Genomic DNA, 25,582 nt, shown 5'->3' with positions numbered 1-25,582 from the left:
TTCCATGACATGATGGAAGTAGTGATAACTTAGCTTTAAGTCAGCTGGCCTATCTTCTCCCTGGCGGTCCATATCAGCCATGGATCTTGTTCAGACTTCGTAACTGGGGTAATGTCTTAATGATGAATCTGTCTCATGTTCTTCATCATCAATTTACTGACTATATATGACTGTGTATATCAAATATCGAATATCACGAAACTCTATGTACATCAGATATCGAATATCATGAAGCCGATGCTGTCTCGATAGTGCACACAGTATAGAAAAACCATTATTGTTTTGCTTCCATTAGTCTGAACGGCTGATAATGATCTCTTTATCACAGGGAATCCTTGGTATAATGCCCTCTGGGGACGCACTCTGGGCTTACGACTTCCCTTCCTCTCACAGAACCCACTCAAGGAATATCGTTGCATTGGTGATGTTAAGCAGCAAACGTTCTATACTCAACAGGTCCACATGTGTGTGTGTGTGTGTGTGTGTGTGTGTGTGTGTGTGTGTGTCATGATCTACTACATGCGTCATACATATGCTCATTACAATCACATTTTTCTCTATACTGTCTCCTGTCTTCCTCTCCTGATTTGTCTTCATCTACAATGTTCTGTTTCTACATACGTATTTCTTTTTTCTAAATCTTTCCTGGCCCTTGTATTTCATAGCTTTCCCTCTGCTCCATTAAACTGTTCGTCCAAATTTTAAGGAACTATTCAGGATCATCTTCATTCAAGCTATCAAGAAATTCAAAAGTATAAGGCTGTCATTCTTTCCAAAGAAGCTCAGCTCTTCTCTCTTCGCATATGTGCAGTGTTTTCGCTGTCTGACTTCTCTATCCGCTTCCTCATGATCACATTGGCGATGAATCCTCTGATCTGACTTTAACATAAGTAGAGTACTCGATAGCCGCTGAGACGATGTTGGCTGTGAGAAGGACTGAGAATGTATATATGAGAGTGGAAGTCTGTATACAGAGGTCGGCTCATGGGTGATGCAGACAGCGAACCTAGAAAGCCGACTGCAGCGCCACCCTGCTGAGTGGTATGATGTCTTCCGTTGCCATCTCTTTGTCCGTGTACTTGACGGTGACAACACCCACAGCCAAAGCATGAATTCGTACCTCCACAACCCTTGTACTGTGTTTCCTTGAGATGAATCAAGCCCCTCTCGCAGGTGGAAAGTCATAAACTACAACTGTCCTCCCTCATCAGGACTGTACATTTACTGACTGAATCCTATCATACATGTATATGACCCATGCTGGAGTATGTCTCAATTTCCCTTCTAAGTTGTCGCAACCGCGGATACACCTTACTCCTCCTAGAAACTTGGCAGAATCAAAAAAGATAGAAAAGATACTTTAGCATAGTTCGACGCCCCTGGCAAGTCTTTGACATGGATAGCAAAGGTGCCAGAACCCAAGCCCATGGTACACCGGCAGTTACTTCTACCCAGCTTGGAAGAGCACCTCTGACATTCACCTGTTTCCTCCTCGCTTGGACAAACTTCAGTCACTCAAAGAATCCTCCTCCTCCTCCTCCTCCAGCTAGAAAGTCTTTTCTGCTTCTTTTACCAGTGTCTTGTGTGCCGCAGTGCCAGATGCCGTCTGGAGGTGTAAAAACATACAGTTTACTTACCTCACTTTTCAAGATAACACATGGCTCGTGCATCTAAATTCAATACACTGGAAATATATGATCTCGCCTTGGACCCGTATTACCTATGGTTTTTGATCCTCCTGGACGTCATCACGTTATTTTCTAATAATCTTTTCCATGAATTTATAGACTACATATGTTGGTTATGATGGCCTCTAGTATAAGGCAGTCTACCTGCAACACTCTTATGGACCCGACATTTATTCTCTTCTACTCCCTTGTTACAGATCCCTCCCTTAATGATGCCCTAAATAGCATCTATGATAATCTGAACATCAATGGCTTCAGATCACTCCATAAAGACACGTGGGACATGTGTATTTTGTGGGTTTAAATCCTTCATGAGGTTACGTCTCGCCTCGTGATTTATTGCCGTAGTCACACTTCAGTCAGGATACTGTGATGGGGTCCGCGCGATCCTTAGCAAGAACTGCAGTTGCTCCTATGTGTCCTTCGCCATTCCCCCAGCATTTCCATGTCCTGTAATCTAAGATATCGTTCTCTGAGTAACAATTTGCAGCTGATACGTTTTTTTAAACAGCTGATGGTTCTCGTTTTCCATAATGGTACGTGTATAGTGTCTTTGTTCTGCTCATGTTTGCTCTCACATACGTATCAAACATTTACCTGCTAGCTGTAGCTTCTGTACCTTTGACAAAATATATCGCTACTGCACTCATCTTTCCCCCATTTGTTAGCCTCCCTCATATACCTATCTTCTGACTCCCTCCTAACAGACCATAGTCTTATGTAACTCTGTACCCAGATTGTGGAGTTGGGCGTTTCGCTCTATGTTTCCAGCGAAGTGCTTCAGGTCAGCGTCTTCCCTCCCATTACTTTCATCTGTAAGTCTTGGTTCTGGTCTGTTTCTAGTTATGAACTCCATATGAACCCGTCCTCGAATTTGAGCACTCCCTGACCATCGCGTGGTTACCTACTGCTTCTTTCTGGGAGAGAATTTCACACTCGTGGGGCCCCATCTCTTGAACATTCTCTACTGTCACACAGCTTCTCAAATTTACGTATGGTGCCTACATTAATCATGTACCTCAGTCATTCTATTCCATTCATATACCACCCATATACTATAGAAGTACTTCTTTACATCATTTTCAAAAAATTCTCTTCTTTAGTTTTATGTTATGCCCTGTAGTTGCCTTATCCCTACATCTCTCGAAGAACTTTTCACTATCTGCGTCATTAGTCTATTTCAGAAATCCAAAGGTAAAGATTAGGTCACTGTGTGATTGCCCATCTGTGCTGCTCAGTGAGGGTGGGGGAGTGGGGTTTACAACACATGCACCCCCATTTTCTTTGAATGTTTTCTTTATCATACGACTTTCATTAAAGCAATTATATGTTATGCACGTTCACAATCTCACCGTTCTGTTTTTTTTCCTTTCATTCACTACTTTTATGCTATGGAATATACTTCTTTACATTTAACAAGTTTCTTGGTTACAATATCTCTCTCTCTCTCTCTCTCTCTCTCTCTCTCTCTCTCTCTCTCTCTGTGCTTGTGTGTTTTAGCGTAGATAGGTGTGTGTGTGTGTGTGTGTGTGTGTGTGTGTGGGTGTGTGTGTGTGTGTGCGCGTGTGTTATGGGTGATTACTATTTATGTGATGTGGGAAGAGATTTTAACACTGATGTTGCGCCATCTCTTCACCTTGTATATGTGTACAATGTCTTTACTTTCATGTACACACACACACACACACACACACACACCATCTTAAGCCTAGTTCCCAATAAGGGGACGAACACCTAGGCTGGGTGTGAGCCGACTGCCGCTCTCAGGATTCAGGCCCATATGGACCCCCGTGCTGATTCATGATGATTAGTAACGCTAACTACTACACCACGGAGGCTCGTTTGATTAACTATTCGTAACTATCTATATATGTTTTACGGAGAGGGAGTTTTCCATTAGTGTGTGTGTGTGTGTGTGTGTGTGTGTGTGTAATGAACGCATGTGTGTATGTTTCCGTTTGTGTTTGTATTGGTCGGTGCACATACGTGTGTACATGTGTACGGATATGAATGTGTATGCATGTAAGTGTTTGTGTGACTGCATACGTATGTGTATGTGCATAAGTCTGTGTACTGCATGTGTGTGTATGTTTGAATATATATATATATATATATATATATATATATATATATATATATATATATATATATGTGTGTGTGTGTGTGTGTGTGTGTGTGTGTATGAATGCACCTGTGTATATGAGTGCGTAAGGGTATATCTTTACGCTTGCGTGCATGCGTATGATCATGGCTACTATTTGTGTACTGCGGAGGGGAGAGAATATTGCACTCGTGGGGTGTAGGGGGGAGAGGCCCTTCCCTCCCCGGACTACGAGGCTCCGCCAGGAATCGAACCCTGGTCTTCCGCTTTAAAGTCATCCTCGTTGCCTCGGTGTGTGTGTGTGTGTGTGTGTGTGTGTGTGTTTGCTTGCACATTTATTCACCCTCATGGCCGAGTGAGGACGTCATTTCGTATGTCTCTTGCATGATGTATAACCTCATGAAGGATGTCTGTGTTGGTCTCATGAGAGAGAGGCAGTGTGTAGCATGACGGAGGCGAGTGGTGGAGGTGAGGGGAGGGCCACTTCCCTCCCTCCCTCCTGACCTTTAACATCAGGCGTCCACCAGCCTCCCTCCTCCACAGGTCGTGTTTGTTTTCGTGGGGGCGACGCGACGGACGCCCATGCCATGCACCCTTCCCTCATCACCTTGATCAACACTGACGGCTGTGTGAGTTTCCTAACCTTATGTAGACTCCTGGCAAGCATACACAACCAAGGTATATATATATATATATATATATATATATATATATATATATATATATATATATATATATATATATATATATATATATATATATATATATTCTGATCTTTTTTATGTTGTATATTTTTGGTGTGTGGATGTTTGTGTATAAATGATTGTATACATACGTGGCTGTTTTTGTGCTGTGTGTGTTAGTGTTTTGTGGATGCATGGGTGTCAGCGTGTGCGAGAGTGTGTGTGTTGTGTTTTCGTATATGTATATTCGAGTGCTTTGTGTAAGTGGCACATGTGTAACGTGTCTGTTTGTGCAAACTTTCACATGTGTTGAATACAGTGATCACCGTCGCGAGAAACCATTCGTATGAGGACATCAGCAGCAGCAGCGAGCGAGGCAAGACCTTCTGATCTCCCTCCTCTGGCAGCAAGGCTAGAGGAGCTTCATGATCACATCAAAGAATACGGGTGTTGTGGTGTGTGGGTCGCCTGTTGGACGGATCGAAGTTTAATAAACCCGTAAACCCATCATGTTGAGGATGAATGACAAGGAGTGGGACAAGTGGGTGCAGGGGGATGAGAGAGAGAGAGAGAGAGAGAGAGAGAGAGAGGAAGGGGTTTAAAAGACAGGCCCAGGATGGCTAGGGCCGGTGGGTTACGGCATTTGACACTCACCCTAACGTCGTCATGGTGACGATGGTGTACCAAAACGCTGAAGGGATTGACGTGAAGGTGGTGTCCTCCACGTTCTTCTCTGCGTAGAACATGACCGTGGCGAAGATGATGATGGCCATGGCCAGTGAGAAGACAAGGAATCCAAGTTCTGAGGCGCAGGACTTGAGCGTGTAACCCAGGATACGCAGTCCTTGCGAGTGCCGGGAGAACTTAAAGATCCTGAACACACGGAACACTCGCAGGGTAACGAAGGCCCCTGACACGTCGTCGTTGTCGGTGATGCCAAGCCCGATATAGTAGGGCAGGATGGCCACCACGTCGATGATGGACATGACAGAGCGTACAAACTTACAGCGGTCAGGCGCAGCGAACATTCGCAGCAAGTACTCCGCCGTGAAGATCATGACGCACGCCGTGTCACCACAGAAGAAGATTATTTTGTAGCGCTCCCCGCAAGGCTGTGACTCCTTCTTGCCAGGTAGGCGTCCACACGGCACCGTCTCTACCACATTGGCCATCACCGACACGGCGATGAAGAATCCTGTCACGTAATAAAACACTAACGCCGCCGTTGACGTATGAGGGTTCTCAAATGCGCGCCACATGCGCTCACGTATTGTACGGTAAACATACTTGTCTTGCTCTCCGCTCTCGGAGAGCTTGTCGTCCAAAAGGCGCTCGGCATTTTCACGTTTGCGGTCACGATAATCTTCGTAACAACAGTCACCAATCACATCGGGAATGATGCCAAAGAAGGCGAGCTCCTCATCGTAGCTAGTGAGGCACTCATGCTTAGGGTAGTGGAGCTTCCCCGTGCGGTAGTAGTTGAGAATATGCCGAAATATATCAGGGTCTCGGTCAAAGAAGTACTCTTTTGTTTCTTCATCGTAGAAGAATTCTCTCTCGTTTGAGCCCAGCAGTGTGTCGGGATACTTCTCGAGCGTGTTACGCCAGGTTTCGAACCGCCGGCCCGACACATTGATCAGCAACTTCTCATCATCCGGGCGCCGCTTATCCTTGGGGATGGGCGGCGCCGGCAATGGGTTGTTGGCGATGGGAACCCATCCGATGGCAGCTGCTCGAGCGAAGGGCAACCAAGCGGCCACCGAGGCCATGCTGTGCGGGGGAATGTTGCTGGTGGGGGCAAGCGCCGGTGCGAGCCACGACACTCAAACAGCTCTCGCACGCACTCGGGCACTGGGGATGCCGCCCTACGATACCCGCCTATTTGTACATGTTTACCTTGTGCCACGATCACTACCGGTACCACTGCTCACTACTGGTCACTTTGTACTTGAAACACACAGCATAACACCCGGGAAAATCGCAAGCAGGGCAGAGGAGGGTGATTCCCGCGCCCGCTGCTCCACTACTGAGCGGGTGTGCGCAGCGAGACCCCCAGTGCCATGCGCGCATCGATCTTCACAGCGCCAGGGTAGCGGCACAGAGCCACCGCACTGCTATTTCACAGGCACCTGACTCCCCAGCTCCGCCAGCCGGACACATCCCTCCTCTCCTCTTTACACACCACCATACACATCTCCTCCAAACATAAACAAGTTTACCATGGTCACGAACCTAGATGTGAGGAGGCTTTGGTTGTGGCAAGGCTCGGGTGGTTGCCTGGAGAGGAATGAGTGCGCGTGTCCCGTATCCATGACGACATATGCGTGAATAAGCTGTCCTTGTCTCAACACTACCTGTCACCTTTTCGCCCAAGACAACAAACTGGCGATATTTACGTTAGTCATGAACGTAGATGTGTTGTAGACAACGCTAGATACACACCGTGTGTGTGTGTTTGCCAGGCGTTATGCTGAGGTGGCAGAGAGGGGGAATGAGGAGAATAATCAGGCTGGTAGACGGAGGGCAGTAGCGTGCAGTGAGTGTGTGTGATCATCGGCAGATCACCAAGACTGTCAGTTCATCCTGCTGCGGGCCGCGCCGCACCGCGCCTCTCTCTCTCTCTCTCTCTCTCTCTCTCTCTCTCTCCCATTACTCATTTCATCTGCTTCTGGCCAGGTGGAGAGGCTTCTAGTCTTCCACCCCAGACACTCACTACCTGTATACACGTTTGAATGTATGTATGTATGAACACGTTGACGTACATTACGTTTACATACACAGACATTTCTCTCACGAAGGGGTTGAGAGCAGGTAGTTAAAGATTTACCCGCGTACTGCTCTTGTAAAATCATTTACATGCGTACTGCTCTCGTGAATTATGGAGGTAGGGCGGGGTACAAGAGGGGGGGGAGGGGTTATGTGTACCGTCGGTGGCACACCTGACAAGACACCAGACGAGAATAGATGTGTTAGTATTGTATCCAAACACGGGGCGCCTCACATCATCATCATCTGGTCCAGTCGCTTCTCTTGACTGGTTCCTGCACGTGGTGCGTCTGAGCGAACCACCCAGCGTCCCCCAGCCCACCATTCTCACCCACACACCCAACCGACCCTCCACACCCAGCCACCCGACCCTCCACATCTACCCAACCGCCAGCCCAGCCCTCCACACCCAGCCGCCTGCCCGCCCGACCCTACACACTCATCCACCCAGCCGACCCTCCACACTCATCCACCCAGCCGACCCTCCACACTCATCCACCCAGCCGACCCTCCACACACAGCCACCATCCCGCCCGACCCTCCACACCCAGCCAGCCGCCCGGCGCGGCGCTCCACTGCAGTAGTAAGTAATGGTCCACTCGACCCCTCAGAGCCAGGCTGGAGATTAGTAAACTTGGCCTACCATGCGTTACACGGACGCCGGCAACACTTCTTTACATATAATTTCTTTCTTTTATTACATTTATTTCCTCCAGAAAAAACTCCTGAGAACTTAATATTCATCAGGAGAGTGCGGAGTCTGAGAGAGGTTGGTGGAACTGGCTCAACCAGACTGTTACACTCACACACACACACACACACACACACACATGCACACCAGTTTCAAATGTATTTTCAGGCAATAAGAGCGAGACATGTCCTAGACAGGTGCAAGGGTCTGGGTGGATAACATGGGCAGGGTCACTCGTTACTGATAACTGTGATAAAGGCGAACCAGACAGCCACGCCCATGAGCTATGATATCTTAAACAGCAGCCGTGTGGGCTGTCTGTGGAACATTACAGCCGTGTGGGCTGCCTGTGGAACATTACAGCCGTGTGGGCTGCCTGTGGAACATTACAGCCGTGTGGGCTGCCTGTGGAACATTACAGCCGTGTGGGCTGTCTGTGGAACATTACAGCCGTGTGGGCTGTCTGTGGAACATTACAACCGTGTGGGCTGTCTGTGGAACATTACAGCCGTGTGGGCTGTCTGTGGAACATTACAGCCGTGTGGGCTGTCTGTGGAACATTACAGCCGTGTGGGCTGTCTGTGGAACATTACAGCCGTGTGGGCTATCTGTGGAACATTACAGCCGTGTGGGCTGTCTGTGGAACACTGAAAGAAACGCATCTTGTATCTTATTTTGTTTATTTTCTCTAACATCAGAATATGTGTGTTGGAAATGAAATGTTTGAGGACAAAGTGTGGTGTGAGGTGGTTTGATCGAGTAAGTAATGAAAGGGTAAGAGAGATGTGTGGTAATACAAAGAGTGTGGTTGAGAGAGCAGAAGAGGGTGTTTTGAAATGGTTTGGTCACATGAGGACAATGAGTGAGGAAAGACTGACATAGAGGATATATGTGTCAGAGGTGGAGGGAACAAGAAGAATCGGGAGACCAAATTGGAGGTCGAAGGATGGAGTGAAAAAGATTTTGAGCGATCGGGGCCTGAACATACAGGAGGGTGAGAGGCGTGCAAGGAATGGCGTGAATTAGAAAGATGTGGTATACCGGGGTCGACGCGTTGTCAGTGGACTGAACCAGGATATGTGAAATGTCTGGGGTAAACCATGGAAAGGTCTGTGGGGCCTGGATGTGTATAGGGAGCTATGGTTTCGGTTCATTACACCTGACAGCTAGAGGCTGAGTGTAAACAATTGTGGCCTTTTTTGTCTGTTTTCCTGGTGCTACCTCGCTGAAGCAGGGGGTAGAGATGCTGTTTCCTGTGGGGCGGGGTAGTGCCAGAAATGGATGAAGGCAAGCATGTACGAATATGTACATGTGTGTATATATGTATATGTCTATGTGCATGTATATGTATGTATATGTTCGTATATTTGAGTTTATATATATATATATATATATATATATATATATATATATATATATATATATATATGTGTGTGTGTGTGTGTGTGTGTGTGTGTGTGTGTGTTTGTGTGTGTGTTCCCATGAGTCCACTGGGAAAATGAAACACGATAAGTTCCCAAGTGCATTTTCATGTAATGATCAGGGGAGATACAAGAAAGAAATATAAGTCAGCTGATATACAACGAAGAGACGTAGCTAGGACGCCATTTGGTAAACACGTGATTGTCCAGGACAGACAACGAGCGTATCATAAACTCATTATGTGGATAAGAAGGGGAATTGTTTACAAATTTTATCAACAATAAAGCTATCCAATTTGTATCGACCTTCACTAATATTAAGGTCATAATTCTCTGCGTATTTAATAATAGAAGATTCAATGATATTTCTCGTGGTACTGGAGTTAGAGTTAATAACTGAGATGGCATTACCCCAGTCAATACAAAGATCGTAGTTTTTAACGTGATTAAACAAGGCATTTGATTCTTGTCCTGTTCTTATACTATATTTAGGTTGCTTAAGTCTGACAGAAAGATCCTTACCAATCTGCCCAACGTAAACCTTATCACAATTTCTACATGGCACTTTATAGATGCACCCAGGAGAATTTTCCGGTGAGTTCCTGATTAAGATATTCTTTATAGTATTATTGATGCTAATGTTAACATTTACATTAAAGGATTTCAGCAACATGGGAAGTAAAGTAAAATTATTACTAAAATGGAGAACTAAAAGATTCTTGGTGTAAATGGGAGGTTTGGGCTCAACTCTATAAAATGATTTCTTTGCTAACCTAAGGGATTTATCAATGAAAGATCTAGGGTGCTTTAACTTACATCCAATAGAATATATCTTCTCAAACTCATCATCAATAAACTCTGGACTGCAAATACGTAATGCCCTAAGGAACATAGATTGAAATGACGATAATTTAACTTTGTCATGTTGTGATGAGTAATAGTGGATATATGAGCATACATTGGTAGGTTTTCTGTATATGCTAACCTCAAACTTGTTTCCTTGCCTATGTATCATGCAGTCTAAAAATGGTAACACCATTATTTTCATTTTCTACAGTAGATCTAATGGAAGGTACTAAATTGTCAAGTAAGGGGAGAAATTTTTGTAAATTTTCATTTGTTGGCCAAACACAAAGAACATCATTTACATACCTAAACCAAATTGCATGAGAAGGTAAGACATCCTTTAGTAATTTTGTTTCAAAAAATTCCATATAAAAATTACTTAGTACAGTTGAAAGAGGGTTACCCTTTGCCATACCAAGTTTTTGAGCATAATATTCTCCAGTAGATTGAAATACACAGTCTTTTATACACAATTTCATCTTGTATCTCCCCTGATGATGTGATTATTACACGAAAGTGCACTTGGGAACTTATCGTGTTTCATTTTCCCCGTGGAGTCAAATGAGAGTTGGGGTGAGAGAGTATCATTAAATTTTAGGGAGAATAAAAAGATGTTCTGGAAGGAGGTAAATAAAGTGCGTAAGACAAGGGAGCAAATGGGAACTTCAGTGAAGGGCGCAAATGGGGAGGTGATAACAAGTAGTGGTGATGTGAGAAGGAGATGGAGTGAGTATTTTGAAGGTTTGTTGAATGTGTTTGATGATAGAGTGGCAGATATAGGGTGTTTTGGTCGAGGTGGTGTGCAAAGTGAGAGGGTTAGGGAAAATGATTTGGTAAACAAAGAGGTAGTGAAAGCTTTGCGGAAGATGAAAGCCGGCAAGGCAGCAGGTTTGGATGGTATTGCAGTGGAATTTATTAAAAAAGGGGGTGACTGTATTATTGACTGGTTGGTAAGGTTATTTAATGTATGTATGACTCATGGTGAGGTGCCTGAGGATTGGCGGAATGCGTGCATAGTGCCATTGTACAAAGGCAAAGGGGATAAGAGTGAGGGCTCAAATTACAGAGGTATAAGTTTGTTGAGTATTCCTGGTAAATTATATGGGAGGGTATTGATTGAGAGGGTGAAGGCATGTACAGAGCATCAGATTGGGGAAGAGCAGTGTGGTTTCAGAAGTGGTAGAGGATGTGTGGATCAGGTGTTTGCTTTGAAGAATGTATGCGAGAAATACTTAGAAAAGCAAATGGAGTTGTATGTAGCATTTATGGATCTGGAGAAGGCATATGATAGAGTTGATAGAGATGCTCTGTGGAAGGTATGAAGAATATATGGTGTGGGAGGAAAGTTGTTAGAAACAGTGAAAAGTTTTTATCGAGGATGTAAGGCATGTGTACGTGTAGGAAGAGAGGAAAGTGATTGGTTCTTAGTGAATGTAGGTTTGCGGCAGGGGTGTGTGATGTCTCCATGGTTGTTTAATTTGTTTATGGATGGGGTTGTTAGGGAGGTAAATGCAAGAGTTTTGGAAAGAGGGGCAAGTATGAAGTCTGTTGGGGAGGAGAGAGCTTGGGAAGTGAGTCAGTTGTTGTTCGCTGATGATACAGCGCTGGTGGCTGATTCATGTGAGAAACTGCAGAAGCTGGTGACTGAGTTTGGTAAAGTGTGTGGAAGAAGAAAGTTAAGAGTAAATGTGAATAAGAGCAAGGTTATTAGGTACAGTAGGGTTGAGGGTCAAGTCAATTGGGAGGTGAGTTTGAATGGAGAAAAACTGGAGGAAGTGAAGTGTTTTAGATATCTGGGAGTGGATCTGGCAGCGGATGGAACCATGGAAGCGGAAGTGGATCATAGGGTGGGGGAGGGGGCGAAAATTCTGGGGGCCTTGAAGAATGTGTGGAAGTCGAGAACATTATCTCGGAAAGCAAAAATGGGTATGTTTGAAGGAATAGTGGTTCCAACAATGTTGTATGGTTGCGAGGCGTGGGCTATGGATAGAGTTGTGCGCAGGAGGATGGATGTGCTGGAAATGAGATGTTTGAGGACAATGTGTGGTGTGAGGTGGTTTGATCGAGTGAGTAACGTAAGGGTAAGAGAGATGTGTGGAAATAAAGAGAGCGTGGTTGAGAGAGCAGAAGAGGGTGTTTTGAAGTGGTTTGGGCACATGGAGAGAATGAGTGAGGAAGGATTGACCAAGAGGATATATGTGTCGGAGGTGGAGGGAACGAGGAGAAGAGGGAGACTAAATTGGAGGTGGAAAGATGGAGTGAAAAAGATTTTGTGTGATCGGGGCCTGAACATGCAGGAGGGTGAAAGGAGGGCAAGGAATAGAGTGAATTGGAGCGATGTGGTATACCGGGGTTGACGTGCTGTCAGTGGATTGAATCAAGGCATGTGAAGCGTCTGGGGTAAACCATGGAAAGCTGTGTAGGTATGTATATTTGCGTGTGTGGACGTATGTATATACATGTGTATGGGGGGGGGGGGTTGGGCCATTTCTTTCGTCTGTTTCCTTGCGCTACCTCGCAAACGCGGGAGACAGCGACAAAGTATAAGAAAAAAAAAAAAATATATATATATATATATATATATATATATATATATGTGTGACTGTCATGGCAGATGGCTATGAAAATTGCCTACCACTTTCTATCATTGTTGTAGAAGATGGTGTTAAGTATCTTTTACTTGAAAATGTGTACGGAGAAACTATTGAATGCTTAGCTGATGTCTACTGTCACTAATGCTGTGTTGCCAGGGGGAAGGGTGGGGCTCTGTTGTTGGGTGACACCATCTAAGGATATATTGTGCAAGGTCTGTGTAAAGTATGGTGGTGAAGTGGGGGTTTCACCTCCTAAACACATATTATACACTGGAGTTCCCAAAGGAGCTCTTCTATCTTCAACCCTCCTCATTCTCTTCCTGTTTGACTTCCATTATCTTTAGCAAATTACAACTTAAAGGTTTTCATATACTGATGACCTCACAATTGCATCACAAATCCCTGACACCAAGGTAGCAGCAACGAACATGCAGCACTACATCACACAATTGAAACAGTGGCTTTCCCAGAACAGAATGTCTGCATCTTTACAGAAGTCCTCAATCACTATTTTATCCCCAGACAGACAGGAACCCAGCTCACACCTCCAGTCACCATAATCACCATGATCAAAACGCTAACCTTTCCAGGCATCATGTATGACACAAACAGGACATTTTCTCCCCACAGGAATAACATCAACACAAAAGCATCACATAGAATGCTCTTTGAACACTAACTGTCACCAGGTTTGAATTAGAAGAAACATCTCTTACCATTTTTTACAAACAATTCATCTACTCCACTCTCACCTATGCATCACCTGCATGGTCTTCCACCCTCTCAAGAACAAGCATAACAAAGCTGCAGATCACAAAATAGTACACTCAGAAGAATCACTGGCTGTCTAGCAACCACAAATACTCAATACCACAATGAAACAAAGATCCTTTCCATACAGTACCACCTTAACATGCCGAATGGTGAGCACTCAAATAGCAATGAAAAGCTTACCCGTGCCTCACAGTTCAGCAGCCCCTGCTCACAAATCCCCCCACCTCCAACAAATGTATACACACTTAAATACAAAATGAGCAGTAAACAACCATCCTCCCAACTCATAATTAAACTGCACCCCACCAGACATACACCCATCAGAAGCCACACTTCCCATACATACATGAGTTACACACTCTCATTCTTGCTCTAGGCATCACCCATCTCTACAACACTACAGACACTGTTTCAGCATATCCCAAGATCCTTTATGCCAACAGTGCAGCTACTTCAACAAAGTCATTGAGCACTTACTACTCAATTGCTCTGCACTCTCAATTAATAAATGTACACAGAACATTATCACACTTTGTTACCCATGGTCCATCTGGTGGACATGGGAGCCTCACAGATAGAAAGGACTCCTGGATAGGGGAAGTAAGCAATTATGATTTTAAGTTCTTTTAGATTTGTGGTATTTTTTTATATAGAATAGACTCCCAGTTTTTATAAAGAATTTAAAATCCCAGTTTTTAAAAAGAATTTAGAATCCTAGTTTTTTTTAAATTCATCCTCACTAATTTTTGTTCCTTCATGACCTAATTCTGGGTAAAGTTTGTTTTGGAGTATATTGATTTGCTGGAATGCAGTGGGGGATGAATTTGTATTTTAATGCCCATTTTCATTTATTTCATATCCTCTTCATAGTAATAGAATTATCCCTGGGGATAGGGGATTAAGAATACTTCCCACGTATTCCCTGCGTATCGTAGAAGGCGACTAAAAGGGGAGGGAGCGGGAGGCTGGAAATCCTCCCCTCTCGTTTTTTTTTTTTTTTTTTTTTTTTTCCAAAAGAAGGAACAGAGGGGGCCAGGTGAGGATATTCCAAAAAAGGCCCAGTCCTCTGTTCCTAACGCTACCTCGCTAACGCGGGAAATGGCAAATAGTTTAAAAGAAAAGAAAAGATATATATATATATATATATATATATATATATATATATATATATATGTGTGTGTGTGTGTGTGTATAGCATGCAAACTTCCAACAGCCAGGATCGAGCCCGGGACCCCTGTGTAACAGGCGGGAATGCTACCACTAGGCTATGGCCCATATTTATATGAGTGGATGGGCCATTCTTCATCTGTTTCCTGGCGATGGTCTGACCGGGCCATATCTCACAGACTATAACTCCTTCGTTAACCATGCAGGTCTCACTCACCCCAGCTATGACTGGCCCTTCACAAGGACACAACGTCACGTAGGGAAACGTTAAGTCGCTGGGAATCCACAGGAGAGCACGACCTGGGTCAAGGGCTTTCGCATCACCTGCATCCTGAGGACGCTGGCTGATGCAGACTACTGTGAGCTGGACACACACACACACACACACACACACACGTCCCCGGTATGGGTCCGGTATGTGGGATGTTTTCCTATGCTGCAAATTAGAGTTTTATTAAGATTTCGCTTACCATTATTGAGCCAACAAAGGATAATTGTCATGATGGCTTTGATGTATCTGCGTTATGTTGGAATTACATCAGTATAGAAAATGGTGACTATCTCTTTGATGTACTAATATCACGTCGAAATTATTATCCAAATAGAAAATTGTGATTACCGATTTCATGTACCCGCATTAAGTCCAGATTGTACTTCAGTATAGAAAACTCTAATTACCGTTGTGATGTATCTGGGTTGCGTTGGATTTACATGAGAATGGAAAGTTGTGATTACCACTTTGTTGTACCTACCTGTATTATATCGGAATTACATCAGTGTAGAAAAGTTGTTAATACCTTTTTGGTGTAGCTGCGTTACGTTGGAATTACATCGGTATAGAACACTGTGATTACCGTTTTAATGTACCTTCGTTATGTACGCATTACATCAACATAACGATGAACTCATTAATGTTGACATGGGTTCATAGGTTCAGTGTTATGACAGTATGAAGTGGTATTTGCCATAATGCTCGGGTCATGGTATATGTCATAATGCTCGGATAGTGGTATATGCCATAATGCTCAGGTCGTGGTATATATCATAATGCTCGGGTCGCGGTATATGCCATAATGCTCAGGTTGTGGTATATGTCATAATGCTCAGGTCGTGGTATATGCCATAATGCTTGGGTCGTGGTATATGCCATAATGCTCGGGTCGTGGTATATACCATAATGCTCAGTTCGTGGTTTATGCCATAATGGTCAGTTCGTGGTATATGCCATAATGTTCGGGTCGTGGTATATGCCATAATGCTCAGGTCGTGGTATATGCCATAATGTTCAGGTCCTGGTAAATGCCATAAACCTCAGGTCGTGGTATATGCCATAATGCTCAGGTCGTGGTATATACCATAATGCTCAGGTCCTGGTATATGCCATAATGCTCAGGTCCTGGTATATGCCATAAGGGGCAGGTCCTGGTAAATGCCATAAAGCTCAGGTCGTGGTATATGCCATAATGCTTGGGTCGTGGTATATGCCATAATGCTCAGGTCGTGGCCATAATGCTCAGGTCCTGGTAAATGCCATAAAGCTCCTGTCGTGGTATATGCCATAATGGTCAGGTCGTGGTATATGCCATAATGCTCAGGTCGTGATATATGCCATGATGCTCAGGTTGTGGTATATGCCATAATGGTCAGGTCGTGGTATATGCCATAATGCTCGGGTCGTGGTATATGCCATAATGCTATGGTCGTATATGCCATAATGCTCAGGTCGTGGTATATGCCATAATGCTCGGGTCATGGTATACGCCATAATGCTCAGGTTGTGGTATATGCCATAATGATCAGGTCGTGGTATATGCCATAATGCTCGGGTCATGGTATACGCCATAATGCTCAGGTCGTGGTATATGCCATAATGCTCAGGTCGTGGTACATGCCATAATGCTCGTGTCATGATATACGCCATAATGCTCAGGTCGTGGTATATGCCATAATGCTTAGGTCGTGGTATATGCCATAATGCTCGGGTCATGGTATACGCCACAATGCTCGGGTCATGGTATACGCCATAATGCTCGGGTCGTGGTATATGCCATAATGTTCGGGTCGTGGTATATGCCATAATGCTCAGGTCGTGGTATATGCCATAATGTTCGGGTCATGGTATACGCCATAATGCTCGGGTCGTGGTGTATGCCATAATGCTATGGTCGTATATGCCATAATGCTCAGGTCGTGGTATATGCCATAATGCTCGGGTCATGGTATACGCCATAATGGTCAGGTTGTGGTATATGCCATAATGATCAGGTCGTGGTATATGCCATAATGCTCGGGTCATGGTATACGCCATAATGCTCAGGTCGTGGTATATGCCATAATGCTCAGGTCGTGGTACATGCCATAATGCTCAGGTCGTGGTATATGCCATAATGCTCAGGTCGCGGTATATGCCATAATGCTCGGGTCATGGTATACGCCACAATGCTCGGGTCATGGTATACGCCATAATGCTCGGGTCGTGGTATATGCCATAATGTTCGGGTCGTGGTATATGCCATAATGCTCAGGTCGTGGTATATGCCATAATGCTCGGGTCATGGTATACGCCATAATGCTTGGGTCGTGGTGTATGCCATAATGCTCGGGTCGTGGTATATGCCATAATGCTCAGGTCGTGGTATATGCCATAATGCTCAGGTCATGGTATACGCCACAATGCTCGGGTCGTGGCATACGCCATAATGCTTGGGTCGTGGTGTATGCCATAATGTTCGGGTCATGGTATACGCCACAATGCTCGGGTCATGGTATACACCACAGTGCTCGGGTCATGATATAAGCCATAATGCTCGGGTCATGGTATAAGCCATAATGCTCGGGTCATGGTATACACCACAATGCTCGGGTCATGGTATAAGCCATAATGCTCGGGTCATGGTATACGCCATAATGCTCGGGTCATGGTATACGCCATAATGCTCGGGTCATGGTATACGCCATAATGCTCGGGTCATGGTATACGCCATAATGCTCGGGTCGTGGTATACGCCATAATGCTCGGGTTAGAGTTACATGTGTGTATAAAAACGCCCCGGTTGCCATGGCAGCGCCGCCCCCCACACATGAGCGTGATGAAATATGCTGAACGTTCAGACGCAGTGATTTCGTCGCTTCAGCTGAAATGATAAGGGATGAGAGTGGGTGGGTGACTGACTTCAGGTGCTACTTTCAAATCGTCATGTTTCATGGGTTGGTACAGATGCAAGCACTACAAACAGCATCCGATCTTATGGCTCCTTTGAAGGTTGTGATATTGGAGGAGGTCAGAAATATAGAGAATCGTGTGGTGAAAATATACGAACGAACTGATAGCTAAAAAAGGAAGGATACCGGTAAATATATATATATATATATATATATATATATATATATATATATATATATATATATATATATATATATATATATTGGAAAGGATCACAATTTTGCGCGTGATCAAGATATTCCTATGAGTCCACGGGGAAAATGAAACACGAAAAGTTCCCAAGTGCACTTTCGTGTAATAATCACATCATCAGGGGAGAGACAAGAGAGGAATATTACAGTCAGTTGATATACATCAAAGAGACGAAGCTTGGACGCCATTTGGTAAATCACATGTATTTATAGTATTGCTTTCAGGTACTCTTATCTGTGGCTCAGTCCTTATCAAAAGACAATTTAGATTATCTTAGGACATCATATCCTGCAGACAAGATGGTGAAGATTTAGTATGGATTAAATGACTCACGTTCTTTACAGTGAATGCCATTCAAACTGTTTACAAGATCGGCTCACACGAAGCTTATACCTTACAAAGGCTACCGGGAAGAGAAACGTCTGTGTATACATTAATGGTTTACAAGGCCACCTATACCATGTGTTGTGTTGTTCTCAGACCAAACATACCATGGTAATATATATATATATATATATATATATATATATATATATATATATATATCATACTATTCGCCATTTCTCGCGTTAGCGAGGTAGCGTTAATAACAGAGGACTGATCCTCCTCGGGAATATCCTCACTTGGCCCCCTCCACTGTTCCTTCTTTAGGAAAACTAAAAACGAGAGGGGGGGATTTCCAGCCTCCCGCTCCCTTCCCTTTTAGTCGCCTCCTTCGACACGCAGGGAATACGTGGGAAGTATTCTTTCTCCCCTATCCCCAGTTCAGTCAGTGTGGTACCGTGCGTCTGTCATCGCAGGCAGAGCACACGGGTGTTGAGGTGGAACAGGTGTTCTGTGTCTTCGGTGTGGGAGTTGCATCGTGGACAAGAGGAGGTGGTGGTGGTGGTGGTGGTTCCTGTGATAGACTGAACCGATTTTTGTAATGTTGAGGAGATGGCTGGTGGGTGCCCCGAGCGCGGACGAGAGGGTGTGACTCGTGTTTGTTTGGGGAGTGTAATTTCAGCTGGGTTTATGTCTGCTGGGGTGAAGTTCAAGAGCGGGCTGGGATGGCGAACAGCTGCATAATGTTTGTCGAGTCATTACATTGTGAATATGTTTTGTCGTCTGCTAGGGACGAGGGACTCGTGGATATAGGGATGAAGCGAGGAGTGGAGGCTGGTAGTTGGTTAGGAGGAAGGAGCAAGAATAGAGAGCTGGCTACTGCTATCGTATAAGGCTTGGTTGCCAAAGATGAGGAAGACGCACTCTACTGGACAGAGAAAAGAAAGTAGATAAGAAATGATAAAGACTAACACCAAACTTTAGTCTTCTTCTTGTGTATTAACTTTCCTAACTTTCGCCTTGGCACAGAAGGACAACAACCAAGTTCTTACCCAAAATAACCTGACCTCTCCTCTCTTAACTAATTCTTTCTTAAAGTTTTATTTCATGACTCATCCCTGCGTTCACTCCACCTGCATTCAGGTTGAGAAGCTGACTATCATGCGGGGCGTGGACGAGCAGGAGGGCTTGTGTTCTGCAGTGGTTCCACGCCCTGGATAACGTTGTCGGCTGATGTGTGTGTGTGTGTGTGTCCCAGGGAGGTCGTGGTCCTCCTCGTCTCTCCCTCCTACCACTCACATATCGCGTCACCTGTGAGGGAACAATTATATCCCTTGAGTTGCCTGAGGTGCCCCTATGATGTGTGACCATTTAGTTCCACTCTACAGTAATCCTGCCTTATTTCATTCCCCTCCATACAAGAGAAGAGGACTTACTTCCTTTACGATCTCTCTTACCATGGGAGTTTAAGACCCAACCCCGAATTCTAGTGATTATAGTAGAGAGGATGACAGGGGAGAACCTTGTCGTTCCTCGCCTACTATTCTATGCATATCATCACTGGAGAGACGACTTACACTATGCTGTACAGTTCACAACATAAGAGGTTCTGTTTTACGAATTATGTCAGATGTCGAGCCATGGAAGCTACCCACCATAACCCAGGTGCCAGGATCACCAGTCCTTCGAATGCCTTGATGCCCGTGTATGTACGAGGCAGTGATTATCATGATACTGTTACAGACATCTCATCAAAACTGCCACCGTAGCCACCAAGATTGATCAGTTTGCCGACTGTGGTCCGCGGTACATCTTCACTGAGCTGTTAATCCGCTTGGAGGCATCAGAAACCTGTGTCGGTCAGTATCAATGGACCGTCATGGCAATACGAATGACGCTCTAACCACGACTGAAGTCAGTGACCAACTACAATGAAATCCTGAGGACATGCCTCACGTAAGACTACTACAGCTGGTAACGCTATACCTAGACCGACTCGCGGCACACGGAACCACCTCAATATATAAGCACCTCTGCCCTTCCTCACACACACATATACGTATTGGATTTTTTTCCCTTTTTCCTCACGTAGGAGGAAATAATGACCAAACACGTTAACGTTCTCACGACAATCGGCTACTCAGTCTTTGACAGCAAGAGTTGACTGACACTCATAATGTTGCGGAGATGCGTTCATGTGTCTCATCCCAGACATTCCCACTCAACAAAGAGCCAAAAAAAAAAAGAAAAATTGCTGACAACAGAAACTCTTGACACAAGCTGAAATCAGCAAAAGAAAAAAAAAAAGAAGAATACTAGTCACTGGAGCAACATAGGGCCAGATGAATCTTGTGGTCTTCGTTGCCTCACGCTGGGTGATAACCTCCACGAAATGACACGGTAACAGCTCCGTCTGGTGAGGACTCACGCCAGCCCTCCCTCTCAGGCACGACACAAGTCGCTCCAAGCTATGAAGAGAAATGTACAGTGCATGATTCAAACTACAGTAACACGGATGGTACAGACTGGACTCTCGTATGCCTGAGGAGGAGCTGTTGGTACGTATCATAGCATGAAGAAAAAGATCTGGCTACAAATAACAGATATTTTTCCTCTGCACCATCAACAGTTAACGAGCAAAAGAACAGTGAACGGGAGGTTGTTATGCGACGTATGATGTTCATCATCACCAGAGAAGGTGGGGAGCAGAACAGTCTAGGGGGCCCCACCACCACCACCAGCAGAAGGTACCAGAAATGACCCACTTCCCCTTGGTAAGGTTTACTCAGCACTGAACTGGATCATTCGATCACACTCACATATACCGTCCACTTATTATTCTCGCTGTCTTCAGTGAACTTTATATTATCTATAATGATTCTTCACCTCCTTACGATATTGAGTTAGATATTTAAGTTTATTAATGACGATTGCCATCCTAATTTGAAGGAACAATTACCTGTCAGAGCTATATACTGCTGTCAAAGATGCTGATAACCTAACCACTTTCCTTAGTTTAATTACCCGCTTCCCCCGATATTATGGCTGGAATGGAATGTTGTTGCCTCCGGGAACTAAGGAGTGATGTTATGATTTTCTGAAGCGTTGTCGATGGCTCTACTGCCCTCACACACTCCTGCCATGAAGGGACAGATGTCTGAGTGTCATTCTTAGCGTGACAGGACAGATGTCCGGTTGTCACTCCTCGCTTGACAGATATTTGGGTGTCAAATCCTCGCTTGACAGGACAGATGGCTGGGAGTCAAGTCCTGGAGTGACACGAGAGATGGTTGGATGTCACTCCCCGTGTGATAGGAGAGATAGCTGAGTGTCACTCCTGGTGTGACAGCCACGGTTGTCATAAACTGTCCCTCGTCGCCTCATTACACTGAGTATGGGTAATCTAGGCGTATCTAATGACGGTATCTAATCTTGCTTCCAGTCACGAATGCTTTTCAGGGACCATATGCTATGCAGCGAGAGCGCGTTGGGTCTTCGAACTGTCTTGTACACTTGAAGGAAGTGATTCAAGATTTCTTAGATGTTTCGATTGGTGGTCATAACTTGATGATAGCCTGAATGACCCTTGCAGTCGAGAGGCCTGAAGCCCAATTAACCAAACAGGCAAAGTTCAATATCTATTCTAAAGTCAATGTTTATTTGAGCCAAGGAAATTTCCCAGATGGTGATAACATTGTCCAGCTCACAACCTTAGAAGAAAAATATAATCGAGTTATCTTACAATGAGCCGCCTGGACGAACGAATCAGTCACACACGACCGTCTCCATGTGCACTATATGTTTACAGTGATACTCTGTCACGTATCTCGAAACTCACCAACTTTTCAGACAGTTAAAGAGCGATGGGCACGTTATCCCTGCTTGAGGACCCGGAGAGATAAGTCCATAAAGGTGAGATGCGACTGAAGGTGCCGTATACCAGGTTAATGTCCACTTAATTGTCATCATCACACTGGAATGTTACAGCAGGTGCGGTGTTTAGAATCTCTTGCCACCGGTTTGGTACAATGACTGAGCTCAATCAGTTCTTAAAGATAGTAAATCTTATACCAATTATCAGTCACTCAGAGATGTTTTCAGTTTCTTTCATATACGCTAAATCTTTCGATCTCCAATGGTCTATGAAGAGAGAAGAAAGAGAGATCATTTTCAAAATCTGTAAGATCAAGAGGTAGTAAAGGACAGTAGGCTGAGGTACACACACACACACACACACACACACACACACACACACACACACTGCTGGTAACACTCGCCGAAGAAATACATTAAAAGTTTTCTCCACAATACTTCGTTGTTTGAGGACGAGCACAGCGAGACTTGCAGAGGAGTTCCAGTAGAGCCAGTGAAGGTGTGACAGCGAGACGTGTGGCAAGTCTGGCGTCTAAAACAGCTGGCTCACAGCAAAGAAAAAGAGCGCGAGTCGTGATACGTGTCATCTAAGAACAATGACTGTCGTAGTCCACAGCGGAGAGAGCAAAGAGATCGGCATCAAGGATGTTCCTCAGCAAGACATACGTGGCCCGGTAGGAGGGTCCCTGAGCGGCGGGGCACAACCACTGTGAGGATGTCTGGCCCGGTAGGAGGGTTCCTGAGCGGCGGGGCACAACCACTGTGAGGATGTCTGGCCCGGTAGGAGGGTCCCTGAGCGGCGGGGCACAACCACTGTGAGGATGTCTGGCCCGGTAGGAGGGTTCCTGAGCGGCGGGGCACAACCACTGTGAGGATGTCTGGCCCGGTAGGAGGGTTCCTGAGCGGCGGGACATAGCCACCATCTGCAAGATCCTGGCCACAGCCCGGCCGGAGGAGGTCATGGACAGTGGACCATCGCCATCAAGGTCCTGAGCACAACAAGACTAACACATGAGAACACTATTCCAAAAGACATTAAGAAAACGTAAAGAAATGTAAAGAGGGAGTCTCATCTAAAGAGCTGCAATGGGTAATCTGAGACTGAGACAAAATGGAAAAGAAAAGGAAGAATTATATAAGAAGATACAAGCATTATATAGGAAGGACAAGAGTAAAATAAAAAAAAAGTTCTAACTAAAGCGAGTTAGAAATTTTTATCAGAGATATGGGCGGTATCAGCTACAGCACTAATTTCCAGGTTTAATGGACAAGTATTTACCTTGATTACAATAACTGTATGTAGCTCAACAAAAAGAATACCAAGAAAATGTCGATGAATTTCATTTAGAAGCTGTACAACCACACAAAAAAAAATAGCTCATAAGAAGGTAAAAAGATATTGTAAAACCTCGCGAATCAAAAAGGAAAATTGAGAAAGGAAATGGACTCCCGTGATGTAGAGGTAAGCGTTCCTGACCGTGACGCATTCACGGGCCGCCCAGGGTCGAGCACATAGGTTTGGATCCTGGATGCCGCAGTCGGGCCACAGTCAACGCAACTGTTCATCCACCTTTAGGGGTTGGTCAATAAACTGGGCACCTGGCTCAGGCATATATATATATATATATATATATATATATATATATATATATATATATATATATATATATATATATTTTTTTTATACTAATCGCCATTTCCCGCATTAGCGAGGTAGCGTTACGAACAGAGGATGAGGACTGGGCCTTTGAGGGAATATCCTCACCTGGCCCCTTTCTCTGTTTCTTCTTTTGGAAACCTCCAACAGCTATGACCACCCCTAAAAGGGAAATGACTATTCGAATACTATGCAATCGAATACCCTTCGTCTCACATTGGTGAGCAACAGGGCCTCCACTGGTCAACTCCCATAGGCTCACACAACCAGCCGATAGCATTTTACAGAACCTAACTGTACAACACGGAGGTACACACACACACACACACACACATGTATATATATATATATATATATATATATATATATATATATATATATATATATATATATATATATATATTTCATACTATTCGCCATTTCCCGCGTTGGCGAGGTAGCGTTAAGAACAGAGGACTGGGCCTTAGAGGGAAAATCCTCACCTGGCCCCCTTCTCTGTTCCTTCTTTTGGAAAATTAAAAAAAAAAAAACGAGAGGGGAGGATTTCCAGCCACCCGCTCCCTCCCCTTTTAGTCGCCTTCTACGACACGCAGGGAATACGTGGGAAGTATTCTTTCTCCCCTATCCCCAGGGATATATATATATATATATATATATATATATATATATATATATATATATATATATATATATTCTTTTCTTTCAAACTATTTGCCATTTCCCGCATTAGCAAGGTAGCGTTAAGAATAGAGGACTGGGCCTCTGAGGGATTATCCTCACCTGCCCCCCTTCTCTGTTCCTTCTTTTGGAAAATTAAAAAAAAAACAAGAGGGGGAGGATTTCCAGCCTCCCGCTCCCTCCCCTTTTAGTCGCCTTCTACGACACGCAGGGAATACGTGGGAAGTATTCTTTCTCCCCTATCCCCAGGGATGATATATATATATATATATATATATATATATATATATATATATATATATATATATATATATATATAACATTGATGGAATGTCCTTGATTAGGGCCTCAGTTGGCCTTGCCGTCTCTCTGCTAACATAAAAGATAAGATGGGTAGAATGGTGCAAGCCATGTATGGACTTGCAGGAGCCCTAGAGATAGAAGGAATACTAGAGGAGCCTGAAGATACAGGGAACAGTGATGGATCCCTGGAGATAGAAGGAACACAGAAGGACACTTGGAGATTGAAGGAACACCAGTAGATACCTGGAGGTAGAAGGAACACCGGGAGATCCCTGTAGAGGGTGACACTGGAGGACCACTGAAGATAGAGGGTGACGCTAGAGCATCACTGGAGATAGAAGGTGACACTGGAGCATCACTGGAGATAGAAGGTGACACTGGAGCATCACTGGAGATAGAAGGTGACACTGGAGCATCACTGGCGATAGAAGGTGACACTGGAGCATCACTGGAGATGGAGGGTAACACTGGAACATCACTGGAGATAGAAGGTGACACTGGAGCATCACTGGAGATGGAGGGTAACACTGGAACATCTCTGGAGATAGAAGGTGACACTGGAGCATCACTGAGATAGAAGGTGACACTGGAGCATCACTGG

General features: G+C 44.6%; 1 protein-coding gene across 10 annotated transcripts in view; it reads right to left on the bottom strand.

The window, feature by feature from the left end:
• Positions 1–7,102, bottom strand: part of Shal (Potassium voltage-gated channel protein Shal) — a 468,140-nt gene extending 461,038 nt beyond the window's left edge. For 3 of the 10 annotated variants that reach the window (XR_011714479.1, XR_011714477.1, XM_071676933.1), the window contains exon 1: positions 5,127–7,101. Coding sequence is in view for 8 of the 10 variants with exons in the window: in XM_071676933.1 (XP_071533034.1) it covers positions 5,127–6,241 (1,115 nt within the window). In the remaining 2 variants the exon portion in view is untranslated. Of the gene's footprint in view, positions 1–5,126 lie in introns of all 10 variants that reach the window. The other 7 variants (XM_071676946.1, XM_071676925.1, XM_071676892.1 and 4 more) reach the window with 7 other exon arrangements.
• Between the last annotated feature and the right edge of the window lie 18,480 nt (positions 7,103–25,582).

Source organism: Panulirus ornatus, chromosome 2 (genome assembly GCF_036320965.1).
Source record: "Panulirus ornatus isolate Po-2019 chromosome 2, ASM3632096v1, whole genome shotgun sequence".
Classification (NCBI taxonomy): domain Eukaryota; kingdom Metazoa; phylum Arthropoda; class Malacostraca; order Decapoda; family Palinuridae; genus Panulirus; species Panulirus ornatus.
This window is presented reverse-complemented; position numbering and strand designations above follow the sequence as displayed.